This window comes from Lemur catta, chromosome 9 (assembly GCF_020740605.2).
Source record: "Lemur catta isolate mLemCat1 chromosome 9, mLemCat1.pri, whole genome shotgun sequence".
NCBI lineage: Eukaryota > Metazoa > Chordata > Mammalia > Primates > Lemuridae > Lemur > Lemur catta.
The window spans coordinates 23,596,475-23,624,384 of record NC_059136.1 but is presented as its reverse complement, the minus strand read 5'-3'; the positions used below and the strand labels follow the sequence as shown (position 1 = coordinate 23,624,384).

General features: G+C 58.9%; 3 protein-coding genes across 13 annotated transcripts; 1 reads left to right on the top strand and 2 right to left on the bottom strand.

Moving 5' to 3' along the window:
- Positions 1-89: 89 nt before the first annotated feature.
- On the bottom strand, positions 90-3,331 carry NAPRT (nicotinate phosphoribosyltransferase). Of its 3 annotated transcripts, none has more exons than XM_045561333.1 (13): positions 3,039-3,331; positions 2,795-2,922; positions 2,632-2,714; positions 2,215-2,345; positions 1,995-2,110; positions 1,611-1,807; positions 1,397-1,537; positions 1,085-1,169; positions 908-988; positions 708-810; positions 474-628; positions 281-388; positions 90-207 (listed from the first exon to the last, which is right to left on the bottom strand). In XM_045561333.1, the coding sequence occupies exons 1-13, from the start codon at positions 3,298-3,300 to the stop codon at positions 145-147; spliced, it is 1,653 nt and encodes a 550-aa protein (XP_045417289.1). In that variant the 5' UTR covers positions 3,301-3,331; the 3' UTR covers positions 90-144. The 3 variants fall into 3 exon arrangements, with proteins under 3 accessions (XP_045417289.1, XP_045417290.1, XP_045417288.1); XM_045561334.1 differs by having other exon boundaries at positions 2,834-2,922; XM_045561332.1 differs by having other exon boundaries at positions 90-388.
- Positions 3,332-4,729: 1,398 nt separating this feature from the next.
- EEF1D (eukaryotic translation elongation factor 1 delta) lies at positions 4,730-22,325 on the bottom strand. 9 transcript variants are annotated; one of them, XM_045561323.1, is made up of 8 exons: positions 22,191-22,325; positions 12,486-12,609; positions 11,896-11,967; positions 6,153-6,252; positions 5,976-6,076; positions 5,477-5,698; positions 4,969-5,163; positions 4,730-4,834 (listed from the first exon to the last, which is right to left on the bottom strand). In XM_045561323.1, the coding sequence occupies exons 2-8, from the start codon at positions 12,600-12,602 to the stop codon at positions 4,796-4,798; spliced, it is 846 nt and encodes a 281-aa protein (XP_045417279.1). In that variant the 5' UTR covers positions 12,603-12,609; positions 22,191-22,325; the 3' UTR covers positions 4,730-4,795. The 9 variants fall into 9 exon arrangements, with proteins under 9 accessions (XP_045417279.1, XP_045417281.1, XP_045417284.1 ...); XM_045561325.1 differs by having other exon boundaries at positions 12,486-12,606; XM_045561328.1 differs by lacking the exon at positions 22,191-22,325 and adding an exon at positions 22,026-22,131.
- Positions 22,326-22,547: 222 nt separating this feature from the next.
- On the top strand, positions 22,548-27,754 carry TIGD5 (tigger transposable element derived 5). Its single transcript, XM_045561319.1, has one exon. It carries the CDS (start codon positions 22,548-22,550, stop codon positions 24,504-24,506), a length of 1,959 nt encoding a protein of 652 aa, XP_045417275.1. The 3' UTR covers positions 24,507-27,754.
- Positions 27,755-27,910: the final 156 nt, after the last annotated feature.

Here is a 27,910-nt window from a genome sequence, read left to right as displayed (position 1 = left end):
CCCTGTTTCCTGACTCCAGCTCAGCTCTGGAGGCCCTGGAACACCAAGTGAGCAGCAGGCAGGGCAAACAAACAGCATGTGACAAGTTGTGGGGGACAGCAAGTAACTCGTGTTGTCTCCAGGCAGCCCCCACCACTGGGATTCTCACAGGGGCCCTCCCCGACGCAGACGGTCCACCAGGTCACGCAGCTTCTCCGACAGTGCCACCTGCAGGGAGGGGAGGGGCGATGGGTGGCTGTGGGGGCAGAGGGCCCAGGACAGGTGACGGGGCCCCTCCCACCTGGTACAGTGCAGGACTCCGCAGCCGCTTGTGCTCAGGGCTGAGGCGGCTCAGGGACAGCTGGGCGAAAGCTCTAGACTCTGCCAGTGATGGGAGCCGCTCACACAGCTGTAGGAGGAGGGGAGGCTGGCTTGGGTCGGGGCTAAATTGGGGTTGAGGGTGCAAACTGAAGGGTTGGGGTGGGGGCAGTTACTTGTCCCTGATGGATCCAGAGTTGCAGCAGTGGCTCCACTTGGGCTGGCCTCACGGTACGGGGCTCCTGGGCCCCTTGAGGCCAAACCCTCAGCTCCTGCCCAGCCTGTGGCGGTGGCTCTTCTGCCAACTGCAGCACGTCCAACAGCAGAGACCCTGTTGGGGGGGGGGCAAGAATAACGTGGGGGACCTGGGCCCTTGAAGGGGAACAACAGAGGGGACGGAGGGGGCTCACCATCATAGCCCAGGAGCCGGAAGGCAGCCTTGCTCCCTGGCAACGTCTGCTTCTCGGGGTCCTCGGTCAGCTTCATTCGAGGCTGGCCTCCCACAGACACCAGCTGCAGGGAGAGCGTGTCGAGACGGCTGGGCCCTCATCCCCCAGCAGGCATGAGCCCCTAGACCCACCCCAACCTGGGCCCCCAACATTGTCTCCACCTTATAGACGCAGCCCAGGGAAGGCTGTTGGGGGCAGGTGACCACACTGGTGCCAATGCCAATGACGTTCACCTCACTGCCCTGGAGGGGAGAGGAGGTGGCAGTGAGACCAGCCAGGACGTGCAAGAGCCCCCAGGCCCTCCTCAGCACTCTCTGCCTGCCCCTCCTGCCCCACACCTCCTGGGCCAGCCGGACCAGCTCCTCTTCGTCAATGTTGTTGCTGACAGCGATGGAGACTGACTCCAGCCAGGGCACCTGGAAGCTGGGATGTGGGTGGAGCCGGGGAGGGGTGGGGGCAGCTCCCTCAGACCTTTCCGATTCACCCTGGGCTCCCCACCCTATTGGGCACACCCACACTAAGCCCCTTGCACCTCTCCGCCAGGGTCTGTAATGTCACCTTGAGACTAGGCCAGAGTCCCTCCCTGCCCCTCAATGTCCTGGCTCCCCAAGGGGTCTCTGAGCAGACACACGCCTCCCCAGGGCACTCACTGGGCTGCAGTGGCCCGGAAGACCCCACGGACCTCCTGGGCCAGCTGAAGAAGGTCACCACTGTCCAGCCTCACACCCACAGGCCGGTAGCCCAGTTCCCCCAGTGCCAGGGCTACTGCCAGGAAGTTGGGGAGACCACTCCTGCAGGCATGGACAAAGGAGTCAGGAGCTGCAGCTGCTCTGTGGAGCCCACCCCACAACCCCTGGGGCTCACCTCCATACGCTGTAGGAGTCCAGCAGGCCCTGGAAGGCCCGGGGAAATGCCAGAGCATAGGCCACAAAGGCAGCCCGCTCGCCCGGATGTGGCTCCTGCACACCCAGCCCCAGGTGGGCACATACACGCTCCAGCCACTCCTTTACGCTGGCAGCCAGGTCTACCCCAGGGCCCTCACCGGCAGCGGGAGCCAAAATCTGTGGAGCCGGGTGGATGAAGAGCTGGGGCCCAGGGTGTAGGGAGAGGCCTGGAATTGGCTGGGTTCACCCTAGGCTAAGGGTAAAGGTAATGCACACTGGCTTCCCGGGCAGCACTGGGACTACTTGCCAGTGTGCACAGCTGGGCCTGGCCCACCCTTCCCTGGGGTTGAGAAGACCTACTGACCAGGTCAGGGGGAACCTCACTGCCTGAAAAGGAGGTGACGAAGGAGTGGGCCAGGGTCCCAGCCACCGGAACACCCCGGAGCTGCCCGGCAAGCACGTTGCTGCTGCTGTCGAAGCCTGGGAGAGGGAGTCAGGCCAGATTGGGGGACTCCAAGTGGCAAGGGGATCCTGGGAGAGCCTCCTCCTTCCCAACCCTTGCTTCATGCCCCTCAAGCCCTCACCACCCAGGTAGCTGTAGGTGGAGGCCGTGAGACCTCCATCAGGGCCCTGAGCACGCCGCAGGCCCATCTCCAGCAGTCGCTTCTCCGGCCCGGCGATCAGGCGCAGCCTGGCTGCATTGGTGGCCACGAGGCTGTGAGAGCCAGGGACCAGGGAATCGGGGTGAGGGTAGAGAAGCCACCCAAGTGGACAGTTATCTGGGGCCTGGAGTTCCAGCCCCAGAGCTCCACCCTCCCCCACCCCCTCCTGGATAGCCCCCACAATGGGAATGGGAGGCCAACCCTCTGGGGACCCTTCGTACTCCGTCCATGTCCACGGAGCTCTGCCCCAGAACCACACCTTCAAGAGCCCGCCCCTCAGTCCATGCTCCCTCCCGCCCTGTCCCACCTGGCCTAACCCTAACCCTAACCCTAGCCCACCTGGCATAGCTGACCAGGCAGAGCAGCGGCGTCTCCAGCAGCTGCACCACCAGGAGCGGCCCAGACACCTGCAGCAGTGGCACCTGCGGGGAGGGCTGTCAGCTCCGCGGCCCGACCTGTCCCCGTCAGGCCACCCCCTCCGTCCCGCTCACCCCGCACTCACGCCAGGGAAGGCGAGGGAACCCTCAGGCAGGGCCCGCACCGTCACCCCAGAGCAGTCGAGGGCCCGAAGGTGCTCGAAGAACGCGGGGTCCGTGTCTGGGGGCAGCACAGAGGCCAGGAACTGCACGTCTAGGGGCGAGAGGCACTGTGTACTGGGGCGAGTGCGGGGCCGGGGGTCGGGCGGGGGGCATCTCGTCGGGCTAGGAGAGTTCTGGCAGGGTCATGGGGGCGGCGCGGGGCGCTACCTGCGTCCCGCAGGCGGAAAGCGCGCAGGAAGCGCACGCAGTCGCGCAACCCTGCGGCCAAGGTGAAGGCGCCGCCGAACGGGCAGCGGCGGAAGAAGAGCTCGAACTCGGCGTGGTCCCGCGCCCGGCCCGCGCGCCAGTAGCCCAGCGCCATGGTGGCCTGGTAAAGGTCGGTGAGCAGCGGCTGGGCCGCCGAGCGTCCCTCGGGGTCCCGTTCCGCCGCCATGAGCTCCGATCGCCCGGACTCCGGCTCGGCCGCCATTGGCTGCGCTCGCCCCGGACTCCGGCCCTCCCGCCCCGTGACGCACCCCACCCAATGGCCACACTCCCGGGGCCCCGCCCTCGCGGCAGCTTATCGTAGGGCTGGGCGCAAAACGGTCTCAGGATACACGAGGGTGGGGACACATGGGGATGACCACCTCTACCGGCAACGGGAGAGGGCGGAGCCGGTCTGATGGTCTCCGGACACTCCGGAGGGGTCGCAGCAGCTGGACCCCAGATGGTGTTGGAGACACCACCCCAGCTCCTCTTGGAGATCCCAACCCTACCCCAAGGCCGACAGCCTCTTTGAGCATGGCCAGGTTGTGGTCGCCAGGGAGGATGCCCCTAGCAACCTGGGTCTCCTCGCCCTAGCCAGGAAGGCAGATCCGGCCAGACTTCATCCCCACCCCACCCAGCAGCCAGCCTCTTCCCCAGGCCTGGGGAGGGCAGGACAGAGGCTGAGCCTATCAGAGCTCCCAGAGCGGGCTTGCAACATGCTAGAGCCAGGGAGCCCAGATGGGGCCCCCAACTGCCCAGGAAAGGGCAAGGGGGCCACTTACCCACCCCCAGCTGGCACCATAAGGGTCTTCTATGGCCGTGAGGCCCAGTCAGTGTCCCAGGGTGGTGGCTTTGGTGGGGGGCCTGCACTACACACCCCATGGCAAATTCTTGAAAGCTTTGAAGGCTGAGTCAGGGCCTGCCACCCAGGGAGTAGTAGTTAGTAGTCCATTCCCCTGTGGCTAGGGGCCTGGAGGACAGCAGCTGATAAGAAGTAACCACACCCACCCTGTCACCCCAATACAGACACTGGCTGTGGCCATGCTGGCCTACAGCCCAGGGGAGGGACCACCAACGACACAAGTGCTGACCACACAGGGTTGCTGGGGCAGGGGGTACACAAGACCAGATGGGAATGAGGCTGGGCTCAGGTCTCCGGCAGGTGGAGGCAGACCACAGAGCAGAGGGGGCAGTGGCCCCCAGGAGCTATGGAGAAAAGTCTGGACTTCATCCTAAGGATGGTGGGATGTGTGTAGGGTTTCCAGCAGGTCAGGGGTGGGGCACAGGGCCCTGGTCACAGCAGCGGGGACAGTTCCAGGCATGCACTTTTGCTCCTGTGGCCATGGTGCCATGCGATGCAGAGAGTGGAGAAACTGAGCTAACATTCTGTTTCAGGCTTAAAGTGCATGAATTGGACTTGTCATTTGTGACAGAAAGCCTGCAGACAGAGGGGCTGGAGTCGTGGGAGCGGCTGTGACACAGGTACAGAGAGGAGCAAGCAGAGGTGAGCCAGACTGAGGGCACAGGGCCACGGAAGGTCACAGAGAGGCCATGAACAATGGGAGGAGCAGGCGTGACGGGGCTGAGGTAAGAAAGGAGACATAGGCCGAGCACAGGGCCTGCCCACTGAATGACCAGGACAGGAGCCAAAGGGCTGGAGACTCAGTCTTTAATCATGGCAGGGCCACACTCTCAGACACGCAAGTGCTCATCAGGCTTCAGATCTTGTTGAAAGCTGCGATGTCAACACTCTGCACCTGAGGAGAGGCGGGGGCGATTACCATGGCTCCTGCTCCCTGCCAGCCCCACTGAGGCAGGGCAGGCAAGCAGGGTGTAGCCCAGGGTCACCCAGGCTCCCATCCTGCCCCCCCCTCCCCTGCTGGCCACTCACATGCTCCTCAAACTTGGTGATCTCTTCTTCCAGCAAGTCGGTCCCCACCTTGTCGTCCTCCACCACACACTGGATCTGCAGCTTGCGGATGCCATAGCCCACAGGCACCAGCTTGGAGGCCCCCCAGACCAGCCCGTCCAGCTGGATGGAGCGCACACAGGCCTCCAGTTGGGCCATATCTGTCTCATCGTCCCACTGTGAGCAAGAGGTGGAAAGGTTGGGGCCAGCCACCCTCAGAAACCTCGAGAACCCTGCCTGCCCCTGCGTCAAACCACTGAGTATACAATTCTGTTTCCTTAAAGGGCCCCCAGAAAACAATCCAAATTTATACCTGTCCCATCTCCAAGTTTCTGTTCTTATCCCAAGATTTCTAAACTTGGCTTTAAAATCCCACCAGGACCCATGATGGCAGGGGGGAGGGTCAGAGACTGAGCCACAAAGCACTCCCTGTCCGTGGCAGCTGAGGGCCTGGCCTGGCCTCCCTGAAGCCCAGCCCTGCCCCACTCACAGGCTTGACGTCCAGCAGGATGGAGGACTTGGCCACCAGCACCGGCTTCTTGGCCTTCTTCTCTGCGTACTGCCGCAGCCTCTCCTCTCGCAGCCGGGCTGCCTCCTTGTCCTCCTCCTCATTATCACTGCCAAACAGGTCAATGTCATCGTCCTCGTCATCTTCGGCTGGTGTGGCTGCCTTCTTGGTTGGAGGCTCCACTTGGCGCATGGGAGACACGTGCTGCCATGGGGGTAGGGGTGGGGGTACTGAGCTGCCTGGGCTGGCCAGGCTAAGTCCTCCTCCTGCTCCTGTGGACCTGAGCGGTGCACCCCACATGCAGGGCCCTGGGGAGAAATAAGAACTGCCCGAACCCTGCCCTGGGGTTAGCCTGGGCATCACTATAAACCCTTATAGACGCCTTGCAGACACCAGGACCCCAGCCACAAGCTCCTCATTGCTGCCAGGCCAGCACAGTGCAAATGTGGGGGGTCCTTGGATCTATGGGGAGGGTACTCACTTGGGTCTGTGGGGCTGTGGCCCGGTGGGTGGGTGAGCTCTTCTCCAGCACACTCAGCCGGGCCTCCAGCTTGGAGAGGGCCTGCTGCAGATCCTGTACCACTGCGGGGGCAAGGGGACGATGGTCAGATGGCAGGGGCTGGGGCTGGCCCCCCACCTGTCAGGCCCCGGGCCTCACCGCCTCGCAGGCTCTGGTTCTCCACTTCTAGGCTGGCGATCCGGGTGATGAGCTCACTGTGGTCTCCACCAGGCCCACTGGAGGCCCCAGGGCCCGTGCTCTGCAAGGCAGTCGGGGGGAGGGGTGGGCTGAGTGCCCCAGCCTGCTCCTAGGGTCCCCCTCATTCATAGCTGCTTGCAAGCAGAGCCCTGAGGCTGGGTGGGAGGCTTGGGTCCACCTGCCATGCTCAGGACTGTGCTGGACTTATAGAAGGAAGCACCTCTCTGCTGACACCCAGTCCATCTTTACTGGTGCAAAGACCTGTTGACCTCAGAGAGGGTGGCTGCCACAGACCATGGTGAAATTCTCAGTCAAGCAGAAAGCATATGACTCAGAACAACCCAGTCATGGGGGCAGCAAAGAGCTCAGAGCCATGGCTGCTGCTGCCCAAGAAGCCCTGTTGAGCAGCTAGGCTCAGAAGCTGGTTGGAGGCAGCAGCAGGACTTACAGTCCCAGGGCACCCTGGCTTGGGCCTCAAGGGGACCAAGAACACCAACCTGTGCTCTAAGCAGGAGGGGAGAACAGCTGAGGGCCCTGTGGGACAGGAGCATAGGTGGCAACCAGCCCTGGACCACACCTCCCCCGGGTACACACCTGCTGTCCTGCTCACCAGGCCAGGCTTTGAAGGCTCTGGGTGACAGTTTGCCACAGCTTAGCCTTATTTATGCCTCAGGGGCCTGGCCAGACTTCTAGCCTCCTGTTCCCAGACAATGGACAGTCCTTAGTGAGGATCCACATGCACATGATGGGGTCATTCCATGCAGCCCACACCCCAAGGGGAATAGTCTAATGATAGGGTGTACCTGGCCACATGGAGGCCCTAGCTTGACCCCACCTAGGCAGGCTCCCCCAGGATGTCCTCTCTGTGGGGAGGGGAGGCTCAGCACCTGCTGGGCAGATAAACTCCCTCCTCGCAGAAAGCACCAGACACAGGCCTTTGGCCACTGTGCAGTATGTCAGCTCAGCCCTGGGGACCTTCTGTCAGTCCTTGGGATATCACCGAGTGGGGACTGCTAATCTGTCTGGCTCCCTGCATCTCGAGGGTGTGGGAGCTGAGCCCCAAAGATCACACTCTGAGCAGGGCTGGGATCAGAGTGAGTGTGGCTGACCTGGCAGCGAGGCCAAGAGGAAATGGTCAGGGAAAGCCCAGGGCTGGCAGGTGCATGTGAACATGTGAGGTGGGGGGACACTGGAATAGGCCTAACAGCCTTGGGGCAGAAGCTGGAGCACAAGAGGGCCAGGGCCAGAGTACCCAGGCCTTACCCACCCCATGTAGCAGGCTGAGGACAGGGAAAAGGTCTCCTCTGGAAGAGGAGGCACAAGTCAGCACACAACCTGGGAAGGGCAGGTGGGAAAGGGTCTCACTTCCAAGTCTCTAGAGGGCCAGGGCTCGTGCACTGGGCAAGCCAGGATCCAGGGATGGCAGAGAAGGGACAGAAGCCTAAGGACGTGGTAAGGGCAGAGCCCGCACAACAGTGAGTGGTGTATTTCACTACCGCCTGGCTGTGCCCACCACTAGGCCAAAGCCCATGGCTCTCAGCCCTCCCCATCAGGCCCATGACCCAGACCCCTCACCTACTCTGACTCAGTGGGACTGAGGATCCAGGGCCCCCAAGCAAAGCTTCAGTGGGGCAGGCCTAGGTCACCCCGCTCAGTCAGCCTGTGAGAGCTGGCCACAGAGCGCCACCTCATGGCCTTGGGTAGAGCACCATAGGCAGATGATCGAATCCAACCCTGTGCCCCATCAAGTACAGCTCCTGGAGCCTCTTGGTTCTCAAGTCCCAGTGTCTGCAGGGCACCACCCCCACCCAAATCCAAGATGGGGCTGGTCCACAATGTCCTTCCTGGGATCCTGATCCGAGTTGAATAATGTCCCTTCAAATTCATAATCTGGTGCCCTAACCCCTAGTACCTCAGAAAGTGACCTTATTTGGAAATAGAGCCTTTACAGAGTAATCAAGTTAGAATGAGATTACTGGGGTGGACCCTAATCCAGTATGACTGGTATCCTTATAAGAGGAGATTAAGACACACATGCAGAGGGACAACCATGTGACAACAGAGGGAGAAGAAGCCATCTGCAGCCAAGGACAGAGGCCTCTGGAGGAACCAGCCCTAATCCACCTGCCCCTCAAACTTCCAGCCTCCAAAACTGTGAGAAAATAAATTGTTGTTTAAGCCACCCAGTCTGTGATACTTTGTTATAGCACCCTAGCAAACCAATCCCTCAGCCCTAATAGCATGCCTACCTGCTTATCCCAAAGACCATGACCTGGCAGCTGACCCCAAAAGAGCCAGGGCAGGAAGAGTTCTGCTGAGCCCCAACCCCTGCCTTCTGGACACTGGAGCCCAATACACCTGGCCTAGGTGCAAAAATCTGTGCCAACTTAATCCTGTGTCTGCCTGGCCTGAACTTGACTGGGTGCCTGGGGGATGGGCTAGGAGTGGTTATACCCCAACTAGCTGTGGCAGACAGAATTATGGTCCCCATATTAAAAAAAAAAAAAGAAAAAGAAAAAGAAACAGAAAAAGAATTATCATCCCCAAAGAAGTCCACATATTAACCCCCAGAGCACATAAATACGCCATCTCCCATCCAAAGAAGGATTCAGCAGATGTGATTAAGGATACGAAGGTGGATGATCCTGGATTATCTGGGCAGGTACAATGTAATCACAAGGGGGAAGGAGGGCAGGAGGGGGAAGGAGGCACATGAGAGGACAGAAGGGGGAGACAGGGCAGAGCACAGGCTGAATGATGAGACAGCTGCCTAGAGGCCACAAGCCAAGGAATGCGGCACCTTCCAGCTTCCAGGAGCTGGAAAAGACAAGGAACGGACTTTCTCCCTAGAGTCCACAAAAGGAACACAGTCCCCTGCTGACACCTTGATTTTGCTCCACAAGATGCACTTCAGACTCCTGACCTCTAGGACTGTGAGATGATACAACTGTGCTGTTTTTAAGACACCAGAATTTGTTACAGCAACATCAATTGGAAACTAACACAGATCTTGGCCCCTGGAAGTGGGTGCTGTTGCAACAAACATCTAAAAATGGAATCGTGCAGCGGGTGAGGCTGGAAGAACTTTGGGGAGCGTGACAGAAAATCCTAGATTTCCTTGAACAGACAGACTGTCAGCAGAAATCCAGGTGTTAAGGACTCTGCTAATGGAGACTGGGAAAGTGAAGAGCAAAGTAAACATCACCTTAGAGAACAGCCTCAACTGCCACTACCATAATGTTGTTGGTAGAAATGGGGATGTTAAAGGTGTTGCTGGTGAGGGCTCTGATGCCATATTATTGGCGACTGGAGGAAGCAAATAGTGGCAGACAGTTTGGCTGAATTGTGTCCTGCAGCGCCTGGAAAGCACGGCTTCTAAGGGATCACTTAGATCTTTAGCTGAGGAAATTTCCAAGCAGTGTGGAAGGTGCAGCCTAGTTTGTTCTTGCTGCTTATAGTAAAATAGGAGAGGAAAGAGATTGAGGGAAGAACTGTTGAGCATAAAAGAACCAGGACTTGATGGTCTGGGAAATTCTCAGCCTCTCCAGGTTATAAAAGATACTAAACTGTCAGGAAAGCATGCTCTGGAGAGAAAGCCAAGGGTGGCCAGACAGCTTTTTGCTAATACCTGGAAAAGATCAAAGGCCAGAGTATTTGAATGGCTGCCCAGAGATCAGGCGTGCTAATCATGGATGCCTGAGGCCATTTTAGAAAGCAGGAATAAAGATGGGTTATCTAGTAAAGACCTTTGGGGGAACCTCTTATCTAATGATGTGGACCCATGACATACAAAACAGAAACACTCACTTTGGGAGGCTGAGACAGGAAGATGGCTCGAGCCCAGGAGTTTGAGACCAGCCTGAGCAACACAGTGAGATCCTGTCTCTACAAAAAATTAAAAAATTAGCTGGGCATGGCAGTGTGCACCTGTAGTCCCAGCCACTCCGGAGGCCAAGCCCAAGGAATTGCATCATGCCACTGCACTCTAGCCCAGGTGACAGAGCCAGACCCTGTCTCTTGGAAAAAAGAAAAGAAACACTGCCAGCTTGGACCAAAAAGAGACGGGATGAAATCAAAGAAGGCTGGTTGCAGATCCTCAAAATTCAGCAGAAAAGCTGAAAAAAATCTCTCAGCTGCAAAGAGATGCTGTCTCTCATGAGCAGCAACTCTGGGGCGGCCCTGGGGCTACACAGGACTATCTCCAGGCCTTCAAACCTGTGCCTGGCTGGACTGTGAAATTGCTTGGGACTAGTGATACCTTTTTCCTTCCACTTCCTCCCGCTTTGAATGGGACTGTCTATAACTTTTACCCTCTATCCCACAGTTGTATTTTGGGAGCAGATAACTTGTCTTCCAGTTTTATTGGTCCACAGCTAGAGAGGAATTTTGCCCCAGGATGGACCATACATGACGCCCCCATGCCCTGCTTTAGTTGAGATTATGGACTTTGAGTTGATGTTGTAAGGGGCTGAGACTCTTAAAGATGTTGGTGTGGAGCAAATGCATTTTACACATGAGGATATGAATTTGTGGATGCCCATGTCACAACACCCAGAACTTGTGAATCTGTTACCTTACATGGCAAAAAAAAGAATTGGCAAATATAATGAAATTCGGTATTTTGAGATGGGGAAAGTATCCTGGGCCCAGGATCCTGGACGGCCTGAAACAATCACAGAATCCTTACAAGTGACAGAGGAAGGCAGGAGGGGGCGGTCAGAGAAAGAGATGTGAAGACAGAAGCAGAGGTTGGGAGTGATGAGATTGTCTACTGGGGCCACAAGCCAAGGAATGTAGGCAACTTCTAGAATCTAGAAAAGGAAGGAAATGTACTGTCTCCTGGAGCCTCCAGAAAGAATGCAACTCTGCTGACCCTCAGGATTCAGTCCTGTGAGACCCATCTTGGACTTCTGACCTCAACAACTATAAGATAAATGTGTTGTTTTAAGCTGAGCATGAAGCTTGTGGTAACCCATTATAGCAGCCAAGAGGAAACTAACACCCAGCCCTCAAGGCCAGGACACCACTGCACCACAGAGAGTCAACAAAGTCACAACTCCTCTGGAGTAGGAAGCCAGAGCAGCAGGTCTGTCACCTCCTAAAAGACACGCCTACCCCTCTCCCCTCCCCACAACCAGGCCATGGCACAGGGCTGGACGCAACTGCTGCCCCCAACTCCTGATCTTGGTCTGGAACCTGGAGGCCAAGCAGAGCTGCAGTGCCCCTCTGGGCCTCAACTTCAAGATGGTGCTGCTTCTGTGATCTGAGTTCCACACACCCTGTGAAACCACTACCCTTTCCCTGGGCAGCGCAGGATCTAGGAGGGACTGGAGGAGGGACCAGCAGACACACATGTTCTTTCAGCAGGGAGCAGGCAGGAAGGACCAGGCCTCCAAGCACGTGTGCCATGGGATGACACCACTCAGCCCAGGCTGAACCCACAGCTCGTGCCACAGGAGCAGCCAGGGTGACTGCCAATGAGCAGGTAAGAGAGGCGTGCAAAGAATGCAAGAATAAAAATGTTCTTCATGGCAGTCTGGGCCTGGAGCTGCATGTCCCACAAGGACACCGTGCTGCACATTTCACCCTAACTTTGTTCCGAAGGGCCAAAACAATCAGCAGTACTGGGGAGGCGGGCGGGGGGAATCAAACATGCTGCTTGGCCAAGTGCAAGCCCGTGAGTACATGGGCCGCAGGTACTCACTCCGGCCAGGGATTTCTGGATGTTCTCTCTGGCTCTCGCAATGTCTCGGAGGATCACGCTGGCGCCGTTCTCCTGCAGTGCAGAAAGAACCAGTCCTTTTTTTTTTTTTTTGGTCAAAAAAAAAAAAAAAAAATTTTTTTTTTTTAATTAAAAAGCTAACCAAAAAAACCCAAGAACCTTCAGAGAGAGAACAAGAAAGTATTGTGCAGAATGAAAGCTCAGTGGGACAGCAAAAAGCAGAAGGTGCCCGAGGCCCTGACGCTGGGCCGGGTGCACATGCTCTGCAGGGGGCTGTGTGTGAGGCCTGGCCCTGCACCACCTGCACAAGCGCCTGTCCACTCACGGGCCCAGCTGCCCGGGAGATGGCAGGACCAGAAGCCAAGAGTAGATCTGGCACTAAGGAGCCAGCCAAGGCCACCTTCCAAAGAGCCCACTCCCAGCTCCATGAGTAGGGCCACTCAGCTGCAATGTGCCTCTGTCCTCCTGGTGACAATAGGGCTCCCCTCCCAGCCCAGCCAGATCTCCTGGCGTGCCTCAGTTACTCCTGCTAGGCAGCAGAGCCACCCAACGGCCCCAAGCGCAGCTCTCACCTGGCGGGAGGAGCCAACCACAGGCCCGTTCATCTGCTCATAGAATTTCCTTTCTGCATCATCGTACTTGAACTTGTCGAACCAGATCTTCTCATGGACTAAGAAGTTTGTAGCCATTTTTCTGCTGGGATGGGGAAGAGAGTCTAAGTCAGCACTCCTGGGAAGAGAGAGCTTGAGATAGCCCCTGACCTCACCCTTCCCCAGAGCCTCTTGGAATAGCCCAGAATAAGCAGGGTACACTATGACACCTGACCCCAGTCCCATACAGTCAAGCAACATATATCAACAGCTTGAGTGCAGAAACAAGTATGAGAATCCAGCTGTCTCCAACTAAGCCAGACACTGCAGATCTGCAAAAGTATAAAGGCCACTCTGCTCACTGTTCTGTTTTTTTTTTGTTAGAGATAGGGTCTTGCTGTCACCCAGGCTGGAGTGCAATTGCGTCCTCATAGCTCACTGTAGCCTCCAACTTGTAGGCTCAAGCGATCCTCTTGCCTCAACCTCTGGAGTAACTGGGACTACATGCACGCACCACCACACCCTGCTGATTTTCCTCTTCTTTTTTTTTTTTTTTACAGAGACAGGGTCTCCCTATGTTGCTCAGGCAGGTCTTGGATTCCTGGCCTCCCAAAGTGATCTTCCCAAAGTGCTGGGATTACAGACATGAGCCACTGTGCCCAGTTGAATTTTTTGGTATAGGAAAAGTATTTTTCATAAAAATGTGTTATTAACATGTAACAAACTTACTCTTCTTCAACAAGTAAGTAATTTCAGCATTTCTCAGCTTAATTGTTAATGTGGTAAAAAAACAATAGATATAATGAATGCTCTCTGGAGTCCCAACACCAAAAAGCTCGAGACCTGCTGCTCTAGACCAGGGACTATGGCCCATGGGCCAAACCCACCCACCATCTGTTTTTGCGAAACACGTTTCGCTGGCACCACCACAGCCACCACTGCTGCACCACACACCCACTGCTCAGCAGAGCAGAGGAGCTAGAGTCCAAAACACCTCCCCCCTCAAACAGCCAAGCCCCTCTTGCCACCCCACGGAGTGTGACAGCAATGCCCTGATTCCGATCCCACTCTGCTGCCAATCTCTGTGCTGAGTCCCCCAGGGACATCACTGGGCCTCACTAAGTGTCCCCTCGGCACAGTGAGCCTACCACCACCCCACTTACCCCTCACCAGGCGGCTCTTGGTGAGGAGCCAGGTCACCACATACAATGAGGCAAGTCAGGGTAGGAGGTGACCATGGGGTCCCATCCCACCCCTCTCTAGGAGTAGGGGACCAAGGTTGGCACTGCTTTGTACCCTCAGCTGGGACCCTCCAAGTCCTTCCCTGACCCAGCCTGTCCCATCCCCAGGACTCCCCTCCCCAGCAGGGAACAGTGGCCTGGCACCACCGCCTGTTTACCCTCTGTCTTCCCTTCTGCATCCAGCCGCCCTGCCCACAGCTGGCTGGGGAGCCCCTCTCGTGGCCAGGCCCCTGGCCTCCAGAGACCAATGCTGGGGCTGCACTCACCCACGCAGGAACAGTGGGAGATCAGACAAACTGGACATCCCTCACACGGAGGCCACCTGACCAGCCATGTGCTCTTGTATCTGAGATGCCCATCTTCCCTCAGAGGTGGTTAAAAACAACAAGGGAAGCCGGGGGTGGACGGGAAGCGCAGGCACGGACATACTGGCTCCCACATCTCATCCCCAGTGGAGCACAGGGGCCAGAAACCCAGCTTCAACACTCCCCGCCGGCCCTGTGACTAACCTCATCTTCTCAGCCCTGGTGTGTGAGGGCCAGAGGGGACATGGGGAATTGCCTAGCCAAAGGGAGACCGCTGCATGGGGCAGATTCTTCCCTGTGTTGTCCCATTCCCTGCCCCCACAGTGACAGCCCGGAATTTTGTAACCCTCAAGGGGTGACCCTGGAAGCCACACTGCCTCAAGGACACAGCACTACCCTTGCTCAGCCCATCCCTGCACTCAATTAAGCCGGGTCCAGAGGTCTTGGGGAGAGCACCCAACCAGGGCAGGGCAGGCCAGGAGAGCACAAAGAGCCCCAGCCTGGGACAGCTGTCCCTGGGCCCACAGCTGAGCCTGGCCCAGGCCAGGCCGAGCACCTGCCCAGCAAGTTTCTCCTACTTGGGTCTTAAGCTGGATATGGACGGGCCAGACCGGGGACCAGGCCGTTGAGCAAGGGAGGCAGCTTCAAGGCGCCAGGCCATGCGCAAGGCCTCTGCAGTGTGGTGGCGGCACTCGGCGCTGTCATAGGTGGGCTTGCTGAGCCAAGGGGCCTCCGCATCCTTGTGCAGAAAATACCAGCAGGGCAAGGCAGACGGAGCCTCCCCGTCGACCCGCCGTGGCCCAGCTCGCTTGGTCCCCATGGCGTTGCGGCCCCGCCGGTCTTTGCGGCCTCGCCGGGCACCCTCAGTCTGGCCAACTCGTTCCTGCAGGCGCACCTTCCCAGGGGGATGGCCATCAAACAAGGCCTCGTAGAACCCCCTCTCAGCAGCATCGTACCGGGGCTTCTCCAGCCACACCTCCCGAACCAGTGCCTGTAGGCTGCCTAGTGGGGGCTGGCCATTGGCTGGCAGGTTGGGCTGACAGGTGAGGTTAGGGGTGGCCACCCACTGGCCTGTGTCAGGAGCCCCCTGCCTGCAGCTCTCCTCAGTGGCAAGCAGCAGGGCCTGAGACCACTCCACGAAAGCCCGCTCAGCCTGGTCGAAGGAAGACTTATTGACCCAGACCCCCCAGGTCACATGGTGGCAGGCCACCTGGCTGCCATGGGTGCAGGGACCCCACAGGGCTGGGGCAAACGGCTGGGTAGCCTGTACTGCCGCGTCTGCCAGCCTTTGGCGGTAGGAGCTCTCTGCCTGGTCGAAAAGTGACTTGTCCAGCCACACATGGTCAGCGGACAGGCCCATAAGGGCCAGGTCTGCCTGGTCGAGCCAGCTCTTAGGGGAGCGCTTCCGCTTCTTCTGCAGGGGCTTCCTGCCATTGTGGCTCCTCCCAGGATCACTCCTGCAGCTGGTGTCAGGGGCCTCTGCCTCGTCACCATCCTTGATGTCCTCCTGGCTGGGCCCATTCACAGCTGGCACCTCGGCCAGTAGCAGCTGGGCAGAGGCGGCGGCTTGCTTGGCCTTGTGTTCATAGAAGCGCCGCTCAGCTTCCTCATACTTGTGCTTGTCCTCCCACACGGTCTCCAGGGCACAAGAGGCCTTCCCGCTCCTCATCTTCCAGGCACAGCATTAAAAAGCAAGCACAAGAAGGCAGTTGCAACACAGTGGAACACACGGCAGCAAGCTCAAGGCACCCGCCTCCCCCATGCCCTCTCTCCTGGGGGAAGGAAGTGGGCACTGGGGATGCTTCCCAGGGGGTCCATGAGATTACATTCAAGGACTCAACAGTCAAATCCAAGCAGAGAACTTGTTTTGTAAAGCAAAAAATAATATACATATGTATGTGTATGTTTATGTATATTTTAACTGCAAAACTTGACTTCACTAATCTGACATGCCCCACAACTCTCCAAAAGGGCTCTAGGGAATGTTATTTTCAAGCCTCTCTGGCCACAGAAACCTTTTCTTACAGAATCTCCAAGTTGCCAGATAAAATATAAACAGGATGTGCTCAGTTAAACTTGACTTTAATCCTGTGTTTCTGTGTACGCTAAGCCCAGCCATGTCCTGGAGGCAGCTGTCCCCAAGGATGGGCAGCCTTACTACACATGCTGCCTGTGCCTGCCACACTGCCGCCCCCTAGAGCAGTGTGCTCCTCCTGCGCAGCTGCAGGTCTTAGAAAAGGGGCAGCCTCTTTGTAGGTGTGACTGTCCTTGCCAGGGAGGGGCCGGGCAGCCAGGAGCGCCCACTCCACACTCCGGCAGGGTCACAGCAACTGGAAACACCAAGAAGGATGCTGTGGCCAGCAGAGAAGAGAAGCAGCAGGCAGTGGCCAGTTCCAGGCTCCTCCCCACACTGGGGTCCACCAAACTAAAGGGGTGCCAAGGGAATCTTGGAGTTCCAGCACGGCAGTGGCAGGCTGTGGGGATATTCCCCCATGGGGCCATTAGCTGACTGCCACAGGACTCCTCCCAGCCATACCCAATTCTGGGCTGTGCTTCCCAAAGCAGAAAGGGTCTGGGCCTAACCAACACCTAGGAGCTAACTTGAGAGAGGGCTGCACAGCTGTCCCTTACAGATACCTCTGCCATCCTGCTGCCTCTGTGGGCTTGTTTGGTGGAGCCTAAGGGAGGGTGGACCAGCCAGGCCCCCACCCAGAGGGAGGACAGCCTTTGGCCTGGATAGCAAACCCTTACTACCACTGGCTGTGGGGTCCATGACCCTTTCCTGTAACCTACCCCCAACAAAATCAAAGCCCGTTCCAATGACCCCAGTGGGATGTTTTGCTGTCTCAATCCCACACAGGCAGAGAGAACTAGGAAGGTCTCTGCATTGTACTTTGAAATCCTGTCTTTAAGTGGAGTGCTGAGGCTCTTTAATGGCACGCTGCCAGAATCCTACACCCATCCCAGCAGGGCGTTCTAACTGTACCAGTGAGGAGCTGGGCCAGGAGGCCACAGGGGCCCTGGGCTGCCCCTTCACTCCTCCTCCCCAGGCTGGGGCAGCACTTACCAAGGCCAGGCTGACAGACAGAGGCTGGGTCAGGGTGGGAGGCAGCAGAGGAGCCAGCAGGCAGGGCATTGTGACATCACCCACTGTTGCTGAGGGGCACTGGGCCGGCCTGGAGTCAGAGGCCAACCTGGCAGGGCCTGTCTGCCCTCTAACCTCTCTGGCCACCAAGCCCTCCAGTTCCCGTGGAGCAGCACAGGTTTGGACTAGCCCCAGTCCCTGCAGTAGTGCCCACTAAGCTGACCCTCAGTGCCAACACCCTGCCAGGCCTTAGTGACCTTAGATCAGGCTCCTGGGGCTCTCCCAGTGGGGGCAGGAGCTACAGCTTAGGGAGGGGAAGCCAATTCTAAGGGCCACACAGGGTGCCCCCATGCTGCTGACCACCCCCCCCCTCGCCCCCAGCAAACCCTGTTCCTTTCCTTGACAGATGAGGACACTACAGCCCTGCCTGGCAGACTGAGCCCTGCACAGGTGGTGGTGGGGCTCCCTCAGCAATGAGGGCTGGGGAGGGAGGGGCTCCTCAGATCATGTGAAGGGAAACACAGAGCACTGGAACAGGTGGGTACTCACTTTTGCTCTGACCTCCTAGGACAGCATGAAGGAAAAGCAGCAAGGTTAGAGGCAGTCAGAAAGGCTAACCATGTCAGACACATCAGTTGGGCAGCCTGAGCAAGCCGGAGGGCCTTTTCAGAAGCTGCTTTGTCGAGGTGAGGCGGCGTGGAGGTGAGTGGTGGAGACAGAAGGTGAGCACCAGACAGACCCACCACCACAATCCCAGGTGGCGGCCGAGTCCACTCACTCGAAGCAGCGCTGCTCCGTCATCCCTTAAAACAGGGTAGCTTTTGGGGCCATTAACTGAAGCCCAGGCAGGCCCTGGGGGACAAGCAGGGACCACCATCTGAGCCACCTTCACCCAAGCCCAAGGCAACCTGGGACAGGGTGAGTGAGCACATGCAGGTGCCCCTGGGGCTGCTGAGGGATCCCCAACCCCTCCCCCGTGCTGCCGCTGGGTCCAGGCTACCGGAGGAGGTCTGGAAGACAACATGGACCCTCCAAGTGGGGGGCAGCCCAGGCCCAGCCAGCCCAGAAGGGTGTGCTTTGCTGACACCAAGGCCCCCACTGGGACAGGGCCTCTCACTCAGCAGGTGCCACTTTCAGGCAGGGCTGCCACCCAAGGGCCCTAGCACAACCTGCAAAAGGCTCTCAAGGGACACAAAAGCACCAGACTTGCTCTCCTCAGTGTGCACGAAGGGATGAGACCTTCACACATTTACACCTGGGCTGGAGATCCTGCCCCAAATCCCACAAGAGCCACCTCATGACCCCAGTAAGCTCTGGAGAGGCCAGCTGGATGCAGGTGACAGGACCCAGCCACCCACTCCTGCCCTGGTAGGACTAGGCAGGAGGAGCCATCCTTGCTGTTGAACTTCCAGAGAGCCCTAGGGATCTGTCTTCTTTCTCCAAAGGGAGCCCTGCCTGCCTATGCAGGGGCCGGGTAGAGATGAGGATGCTGAGAAGATGGGGAGGCAGCTGCCCCATGGGAGCAAGCAAGAAACCCTGTGCTGTGCCCTGCAGGGAGGAGGCTCTCAGGAGATACCAGTGAGCCACGCTGGGGACCTGGTGGCCATGCCTGTCACCTGGAAGGCTGGCCAGCAGAGAACCTCCCAGGACAGGCAGCATAGCCCCAGCACCCGAGCATGCACATGTGCCAGGAGGACCTGCTGCACTGATAGCACTACCTTTGCCAATAGAAGAGCAAATTCAAGTTTAAGCACTTCCTTGAGGATACACACATGCAAAAACCTACAGCTCTCCAATAAGAACGGCCCAGAAGTGTGAAGCAATGACTTTTCCCACAAATGGTCAGCCCCTCTCTCTTGCAGTTTATGTGGCAGCAGCAAGAGCTTGCTGGAAAGAATGTAGCACAGGGAAGAAAGCTGCCAGAGAAGCAGTCTTGCAAACACCAGAGTGAGGACCCAGGGGAAAACAACCTGAGTCCCCCGCTCTGCTCCTGGAAGCAGGCTGGACTATAGGCTGCAGGGCCTACCACCAAAGTCAGCTTCCCTCTCGCAGGCCCACCAAGAGCTCTCTCCTGAGAAGCGGACAGTGCCCAGAGCACTCAAGCCTCCATTAGCTGCCCAGGCTTCAAGGGCGCTGTGGGGACCAAGCTCTGGGAGGTCCTCGTAGCTACCAGGACCTGTGGTGCAGGCTGCTCACGTGGCCCTGCCACAGGTGGACGCCAGCAGGACTCGCTGAGCAAACCCCTGGCCCTCCACAGCAAGGAGGCAGGGAGGTGCTCCAAAGTACATGCCAAGGAGTATGGGGGTGCACGGTCCTCACAGCCTGTGCTGACCCACGAGGGCATTTCTTCCAGAGCCAGCACAGGACCTGGCAGTAGCCCCTGCCCAGGACACTCCTGGCTAGAGGACCTGAGCAAGTTCAAGATGCAAACAGGGAGGCTCTCTGGGAGGAGGTGGCTTCCCAGGCCCTGCCCTCCACGCTATCTTCCATCCTCTGGATGCCAGGGTAGTCTGTACCCAGGTCACCACACCACAGACACACAGTTGGGCACCCAGGTTGTCTACCCTCCACAGGGAGAAGTTGGCGAGGTGTGTGGGGGTGGGCCCTGCTGGTGGGCCCAGCCTGGGCATCAGACCCCAACCAGCAGCACCTCTCTCAGGGCTCACCTGACTGGCCTGGCCCAAGTCTGTGGACCAGTGTTTCCCCACAGAACTTTCTGTTATCTTCAGTGCACAAAAGGACAGTGACTAGCACTTGAAATGTGGACAGAGTGCCTGAGAAAGTGGCTTTTTTAGTGAATCACAGTGAGGCAGCTGCACAGGATAGAACACTGTATTTGCACATGGGAAGGATGCCTTTGGACTTTTTTTTCGGGGGTGGGGAACTCCAAGATCCCAAATTCCCACTCAGCTGCTTTCCTGCGTCTGACTTCTGGGTATTCCAGCCCTACTCAAAAATGCCAGCCTGCCCTATGGCAGGAGGTGGGCCCTGCACACTGAGACCCAGAAGGCTGACACTACCTGCCCAAGCCACCCCATGCCAGGCCTAGCCAGGCCCAACAATGTCCTTGCCTCAAACATCGTTGAATGTCAGTTCTATTTCCATCCAGCTCATGGTGCCCTGGCCTGACCTCACCAGCCCAGCCACAGTGCCCCCTGGCCCACTCCAGCCCCTATGACACACCTCACACACACCTCACACACCAGGGCCAGGAGAGTGACATTTTACACAGCAGCGAACTAAGGGTCCAAGTGCTCATGGCTGCTGAGTCAGGAAGATGAAGAGCTGGGAACCCATGGCATAATTCTACCCTAGAACTTGGTGCAAATGTCTCAATGCCATCAGCTTCCAACACCTGTATGCCATCATAAATCACTGGCACAGGATGGCCTTCACATGCTCAATGCCAACAGTTCCTGCACTCAGCCCTCAAAACGCTGATGAAAAAGTGCATGGTATACCAGGGGTACTCTTTTTGTCTGTCATCAAGCAGGGTTGCCCACCATGCTAAACCCTGCAGCCTCATCCAGCTCCCCAGGAGTGAAGCCCAGAGGCTGGCTCGTTCCTCAGAGGGCAAGAAGCCATCCTGTGCTCAACACATGATGGTGACAAACAGCAGAATCGACCCACTCCAAATAAGAAAACCGAGGCACACGTTGAACTGGCCATCATACAGCCTGAAAGGGCACTGGCCTTCCTTTTGCCTCCTGGTAGATGCTGGGCAATGCTGCCCCACTGGACTGGCATAGGGCCCAGAAGGCCTTTGCAAGGACAAGTCTGAGAGCCTGGCTAGGCCTGAGGATTTATGTGCCAGGCACGTGGTGAAAAGGCATTTTCTCAGGGGACACCCAGGGCTCTTTTCACTTCTGTCCTTTATACTGCATCCCCCACCCTAGTACAGGGCTGGGCACACAGAGGGGCTCAGGAAATGACCAACTGCATTTGACCTCTGAATGGCTCATGCAGTCCAGAGCACAGGGCGGAGGGGGCGAGAGTAGAGGGGGGGTTAGTGCTGCAAGAACCTCCCTGGGTGACATGACCCACCTTGCCTTCCTCAGAGGTGAGTTACAGTGTCAATTTAAGAAGCACCCCTCGCTGTCAGGGACTACCCAAGGTTGAGCTACACAAATGGCTATTTTGTACCAGCCCTTCCTTCTGGAAACCAATCCTGATGTCCCACGGGTCTCCACTCCACTGCACCGGCTTTGCCTTCTGCCTTCCACTTACAACCTCTGAAAGTGCTCACTTCTCAGAAACAGCACCACCACCCTCTTCAGAGACTGCTGGGACCACCTCATCCAAATCAGGAGACCCCTGCTTCTTCTGAATTAGCGAGCACAATACATCCTTAGTCTTCCCCGTATTCACGAGCCAAGTTCCGCGAGGGCTGCGTCCATGCCTGTCCCCTCTATGCCCAGTAGGTGATCAGTAAACACGTGCTGGACAAATGCAAGGACTGCAGGCCAGAGGAGCAGCTGGCGTAGATATCGTCAGTCACCCACAGAGATGATTGGCAACAAGGCCCCAGGCCCCGGCAGCAGGCTTCCACCACCCGGGTGCCGAGCGGTCACACGCCAGACCATAGCAGGCTGGGCCGTGTCCCCGGCCGCCGCGTCGTCTGCGGACCCGAGTGCTTGCCAAGCCAGGGGGTCCCGAAGCCCTGGCCAGCTGACGCCCTGCCGGCCAGCCACGTGGCCTCCACCGCCCCGCCCCTCTGCGCTCGCCCCGAGAGCCGCACTTGGCACACGGCCCCTAAGCCGGCACGCTGGCGCACTTGCGCCTCGGTCCCTAACGGCGCGAGCCTCTGGCACCGCCCGGGCCGCCCGCCCTCCCGGCTCCTCGGGCCACTCCAGCGCGTGTGGCTCCTTCCAGCAGGGGCCGCGGTACTCACACGCCAGCCAAGGACGCGGCGACAAAGGAAGACCCGCAGCGCAAGGCAGCTGAGGAAAGGAAGGGCCGCCTAAGCCGCACACGGGAAATGAAGCTCTGGGCTCTACCAAGCGCCGGGGGCCTTGGTCGCGGGGGGGACACGGCCCTTGCGCACGCCCCGGCTCACCGTATAGGCCCTTGGCGCGACGATCCTCGCACCTTCAAAGGCAGAAACCAGTGAAAGACGGCCACGGAGGTCGCTCTTTCCCAGAGGAGTCGGCACAAAGTGCAGGGAACACGCCCGCAGCCCGCCCGACCCCCTCCGTGGCGCGTCTAATCAAGTTGTCCGGCCTGGGCGGGGCTTACCAACGCGCAGGCGTCACGGCGGGGCGGGGCCGAGCGGGGGTCAGCGCGCCTGCGCCCGCCAAGCGGGCGAGACAAAGGGGTGGGTCCCGCGCGGCCCCGCCCCCAACCGCCCCGCCCCGAGCGGCCGGGCGTGTGGCTCCCGCGTTTCGCGGTCCCCGCCGCCGCCGCACACGCTAACATGTACCCCGCGGGCCCCCCAGCTGGCCCCGTCCCACGCCGCGGCCGCCGCGCCCCGCTCGGGCGTCCTGCGGAGCCGCCGCGGCCCCCAGCGCCCGCCCCGGCCCCCGCCGCACGGCCGCCGCCCCCAGCCCCCGGGCCTCGGCAGCGCGTGGCAGTGAAGATGGCCTTCCGCAAGGCCTACTCCATCAAGGACAAGCTGCAGGCCATCGAGCGCGTCAAGGGCGGCGAGCGGCAGGCCAGCGTGTGCCGCGACTTCGGCGTGCCCGGCGGCACGCTGCGCGGCTGGCTCAAGGACGAGCCCAAGCTGCGCTGGTTCCTGGACCAGCTGGGCGGCGAGGTGGGCACGCAGCGCAAAAAGATGCGGCTGGCCAACGAGGAGGAGATCGACCGCGCCGTGTACTCGTGGTTCCTCACGCTGCGCCAGCATGGCGTGCCGCTCTCGGGGCCCATCATCCAGGCGCAGGCCGAGGCCTTCGCGCGCCAGATATATGGGCCCGAGTGCACCTTCAAGGCCAGCCACGGCTGGTTCTGGCGCTGGCAGAAACGCCATGGCATCTCCAGCCAGCGCTTCTATGGCGAGGCCCGGTCCCCGGCCCCGGGCCCCGCGCCACGCCCGCCGGTCAAGGAGGAGCCCGCACTGCCCCCCGGCGCCGGCTCTCTGCCCGACCGGGCCCCGGCCGCGCCGCCCCCTGCCGAGGGCGGCTACGGTGACGAACAGATCTACAACGCCAACGTCACGGGCCTCTACTGGAAGCTGCTTCCGGAGCAGACCGCGGCCCTGGGCGCAGGGGACCCCGGGGCAGGGGGCTGCGGCCGGCGCTGGCGGGGCGACCGAGTGACGGTGCTGCTGGCCGCCAACCTGACGGGCAGCCACAAGCTGAAGCCGCTGGTCATCGGGCAGCTGCCTGACCCGCCCAGCCTGCGCCACCACAACCAGGACAAATTCCCTGCCTCCTACCGCTACAGCCCTGACGCCTGGCTCAGCCGCCCTCTGCTGCGGGGCTGGTTCTTCGAGGAATTTGTTCCCGGCGTCAAGCGCTACCTGCGCCGAAGCTGCCTGCAGCAGAAGGCCGTGCTGCTGGTCGCCCACCCGCCCTGCCCAAGCCCTGCCACCAGGATGCCTGCCCTGGAGGAAAGCGAGGAGACCCCCCTGCGGTGCCGACCTGAGCCCCTCGGGCCCCCGGAGGAGCTGCAGACACCTGACGGAGCTGTACGCGTGCTGTTCCTATCCAAGGGCAGCAGCCGGGCGCACATACCTGCCCCGCTGGAGCAGGGCGTGGTGGCTGCCTTCAAGCAGCTGTACAAGCGGGAGCTGCTGCGTCTGGCTGTGTCCTGTGCCAGCGGCTCCCCACTGGACTTCATGCGCAGCTTCATGCTCAAGGACATGCTCTACCTGGCCGGCCTCTCCTGGGACCTGGTGCAGGCAGGCAGCATCGAGCGCTGCTGGCTGCTGGGCTTGCGGGCCGCTTTTGAGTCCCGGCCTGCTGAGGAGGGTGCTGGGCAGCCTGCCTGCCAGGCTGAGGAGGCCGCTGAGCACAGCAGGGTGCTCAGCGACCTCACTCATCTGGCAGCTCTGGCCTACAAGTGCCTGGCACCCGAGGAGGTTGCAGAGTGGCTGCACCTGGACGACGATGGTCTGCCTGAGGGCTACAGAGAGGAAGTGGGCTCTGCCCTGCCCCCTGCGCTGGCCCTTGCAGCCCCCCCATCCCCAACCAGCCTGCCGTCTGGCATGGGGGGTGCAGAGGAGGAGGAAGTGGCCACTGCATACGGAGGAGTCTCGGTGCCCACTGCTGGGGAGGCTGTCCGGGGGCTGGAGACAGCTCTGCGGTGGCTGGAGAGTCAGGACCCCAGGGAGGTGGGGCCGCTGAGGCTGGTGCAGCTACGCTCACTCATCAGCATGGCCCGGAGGCTCGGGGGCATTGGGCACACTCCAACAATCCCCGATGATGGTGTGTGACCAAGCTGGCCCAGTGGCCTTTCTCCTGCTGCACTTGGAGGGAGGGGACACGCACAGTCTCCCATCTCCCCTCTTTCCTCCCCATGGGGTGGGCCACCCGATGGGTACAGGGGGTTACAGGGATCCAAGCCCAGCCTGGCTTGGAGGGCTTCTGTTGTTGAAACATTGGTCGTCCTGCCCCACTGGTCCCCCAGTGTGCTGGAGGGATAGCTGGAAGAGAGGCCCCTAGCCCACACCTCCCGGGGCAGTCACACATGTGGGGTCCCCTATGCACGCCAGGCACTCGAGGCACAGCACCTATCAGCAGTTGGCTGTGTCCTGCTCTGGCCCCTGTGAGGCTGGGTCTCCCTCCCACCACCACCTGTCACATGCACTGGACAAGGACCTGACACCCCTGTTTGTTTCGGGCCCTGGTGCTGCGTGGTTCCTCCACTACAGCTGTGGGATCATCTCAGTGGGGAAGCACACCACTTGATTTTATTTTTTTTAACACATTAAATCCATTTTTATAGATACTCTTTAGAGGGGGCTATGAGAACGGGGGCAGGGTGGAGTGATCTATGGGCTGCCCCCTGCCATTGCTCTGCGGACTAGAAGCCCAAGTGGTTCATGTTTGGAGCCTGGGGCTGCTCTCAGAGCATTGCTGTGGAATGGGGAAGGGAGGACAGAGCCCCAATACTCAGGCTTCTCAAGGTTCTGGGTGCAGCAGGGGGTGTATTGTCCCCCTGCATTTTTGGTTTTCCTTAAGAAAATTCTATTCTAAACAGATACCTTATTCCATGGGGTTGTTGAAAGTCTGTATTTGGGCCCTGGCGATTTGACCAATGGCAGGGCAAACTCCCCTGATTCCCCATGGGCCACTGGCCACTTTATCCAGCCCCAGGGCCTGGAGCTACCTGGCTTGCCCCAGAGCAGGCCCAGGACTGACAGTCCAGCGCAATCCACAGTGCCTTACCACCGCCTTCCACCTGCTCCTCCTGCCCCAGGGCCCCACGCAGGCTTTTCTGCCTTTCCTGGCACTGCCCACCTTGTGGCTGAGCTGCTTCTGGGTGGCCCAGTTTGAAAGGGAGAAAAGGGTGTCAGCTCTCTTAGTGTTCTGCTGCTCTGTTCAGTTCTAGGTTCAGAATCCAGTGGGTGGTCTGGGACCAAGAGAGCCCATGCCTCTCAGGGTAGTGGGGGCTGCCATTGCAGGGATGCAGCCCTGTGAGGGGCAGGGGCCTCCAGGTGCTCTCCCCTTGTCGCCCCCAGTGGTCTGAGCCTTGAAAACAGAGTTGGTGAGTGTAGGGGGCCTGCACACAGATGGTATGTCTGCGGAAGGGAAGAGGTGTACACCAGCTTGATAGTGGGGCAGCTGGAGGGAGTGCCCCCAAAAAGCAGTTTCTACACACGTCCGAGAACAGGTCCTTAGGACCACCCCAATCCAAAAAAAAAACAAAACCGGGAAAAAAAAAATATCTCAAATCTGAGAGGTGAAGGAAGGTGTGGAAAATTTGTCAGCAAGAGAGAGAATCAGGCTTAACTAGCCAGACTCGGCTCCTGCTGGGGCCCTCTGGCCACCTCGACTTCCAGTCTCCCTGAACCTGCAGACCTGTCCAGGGCTGGCCCTGGATCTCTACAACCCAAGCCGGGGCTGGGGTTTAGGAAGTCAGATGCGTTTTGCCCCGTGAATCTCCCCAATGGCACAGGCACACAGGGCTGGTAGCAGCCGGCCTCCCTGTGCCACAACTGCCTCCAGGGCTCTTGAGAAGAGGTGAACCTAAGAGCTGCACATGCCAGGTGAGGGCTGCATACCTGGGCTTTGACATATGGGCAGCCTCTGGTTGTTACCACTGTAGCTGCTCCTTTGGTGAGGTTTTCATCTCCAACCTTCCTGTCAGTTTCAGCCCTACCCTTGGCCTGGGCCCAGGGAGGTGTCATACAGGGAAAGGGGGAGAAGAGAGAGACCCTGTCTGCCTCTTCACCTGTCTCACCCCTCTCTCATCTGGGCATCAGGGGCCCAGGAGGTGGCTCTGGCCTGTTCCCCTGCCCCCAGATGGTCACCTTCCCATAAACAAGGCAGATGCAGGCTGGTGGGGGCGCTAGGAGCTACTTAAGAGTCCCCTATCAAGTGTGGGTCTGCCTATTGGCATCTGCTGCGCTAGTAAACCCCTCCACAAGAGGGCTCAAAAGGTCTTCTCTGGAGTGCGTGTGTGCACCACAGGGCAGAGGTTCAAGCCCCCAGCCTTGCATGTGAGGAGGCTGCTCTGCCTGGCCCTGGCCCTGTGGGCAGCCCCTGCAAGTCCCCAGGGCCTGTAGCTATGCACAGATGGCAGATGAGAACCTGGGGCCCTGCCCTGCTATCAGCTTACAGTCACCCACCTCTCTGGGCTCTGCTCAGTGTCTGTGAAGTGACCCCAGTAGGGTAGAGGGAGCCCCTTAGGAGGGCTGTGTGCCTCACAGGGCTGCATCTCTGCCTGGCCTCCCTTCCTCACACCCCCACACCTGTTGCTGTTATCTGCTGAGCACTGTGGGCATTTATTTGAGTTTGCCACCCTGGTTTGTGATAACATTCAAGCAAGCTGATTGAAGCTGCATGTCCTTCTTTCAACAGCCATTGGAGGACCTTGCATGATCCCTGAAAGCACTCCTGTGGCTTGGGAAGTGCAGACAGCCCTCCTGGCTCAGGCAGCTTTATAGAGGCCACCAGCCCCCACCTCTACTCCTGTTCACAGCTCTGTGACCAGGCTCAAGGAAGGTCACAGCTCTTCCAGTTGGCAGCCTCTGTGTCAGGGTGGTTGTCAGAGCTCCTGGGCTTAGGGGAGGGCCAGCGATGGGAAAGTGTGAAGGACAGAAAGATGAGTGAATGCAGGCTTTGCTGAAACCATCACTGGCCATGTGTTCTTGGGAAGTGACTGCCTGGACATCAGCTGGGCTGCAAATGAAACATCAGAACATGGGGAGAGAGAGGGGACACCCCCAAGCTGCAGGCTGGTCTCACAGGGACCCCAGCCCCTTTTATTACCTATTTGGGATTGGGATTGCCTGTGGGGAGCTCAGTGGGGCCTGGGCACTGTCTGCCCCCTGGCTGTGTGTGCCCAAGGGTGAGGCTTGACCCCAATGGCTTCTTGAGAGCAGATTTTGGGCTTCTGGGGTTCATGCTGTGTTGAGGGGCCCTTCCTCTAACACCTAACCTTGCTTACAGCTGAGTTCAGCTGGCCAGATGGGCCCGATAACACTTTATATAATAAAGGTTGAACATGTCAACTTCATGAGTGCCTGTTTTGTTTTTTTCATTTTCTTGCAAGTACCCCTGTTTTAGAGTTACTTTGTGGCTCCTGATCCAATGCTTAGAGCACCCCATAGGATGCTCTCCACAGATAAAAGAGTTGGGGGCAGGGGACATAAGTGGAACATTGATTACAGAA

Coding starts and splice junctions, on each gene's coding strand:
- TIGD5 (XM_045561319.1), top strand. CDS start 22,548: ATGTACCCCGCGGGCCCCCCAGCTGGCCCCGTCCCACGCCGCGGCCGC.
- NAPRT (XM_045561332.1), bottom strand. CDS start 3,300: ATGGCGGCCGAGCCGGAGTCCGGGCGATCGGAGCTCATGGCGGCGGAA. Junction 1,538..1,610: donor GACTCCTACAGCGTATGGAG/GTGAGCCCCAGG, acceptor CCATGCCTGCAG/GAGTGGTCTCCCCAACTTCC. Junction 389..473: donor TCTGGATCCATCAGGGACAA/GTAACTGCCCCC, acceptor CTCCTCCTACAG/CTGTGTGAGCGGCTCCCATC.
- EEF1D (XM_045561320.1), bottom strand. CDS start 15,718: ATGAGGAGCGGGAAGGCCTCTTGTGCCCTGGAGACCGTGTGGGAGGAC. Junction 11,968..12,485: donor TGGTTGGCTCCTCCCGCCAG/GTGAGAGCTGCG, acceptor TCTGCACTGCAG/GAGAACGGCGCCAGCGTGAT. Junction 4,835..4,968: donor TCACCAAGTTTGAGGAGCAT/GTGAGTGGCCAG, acceptor GCCTCTCCTCAG/GTGCAGAGTGTTGACATCGC.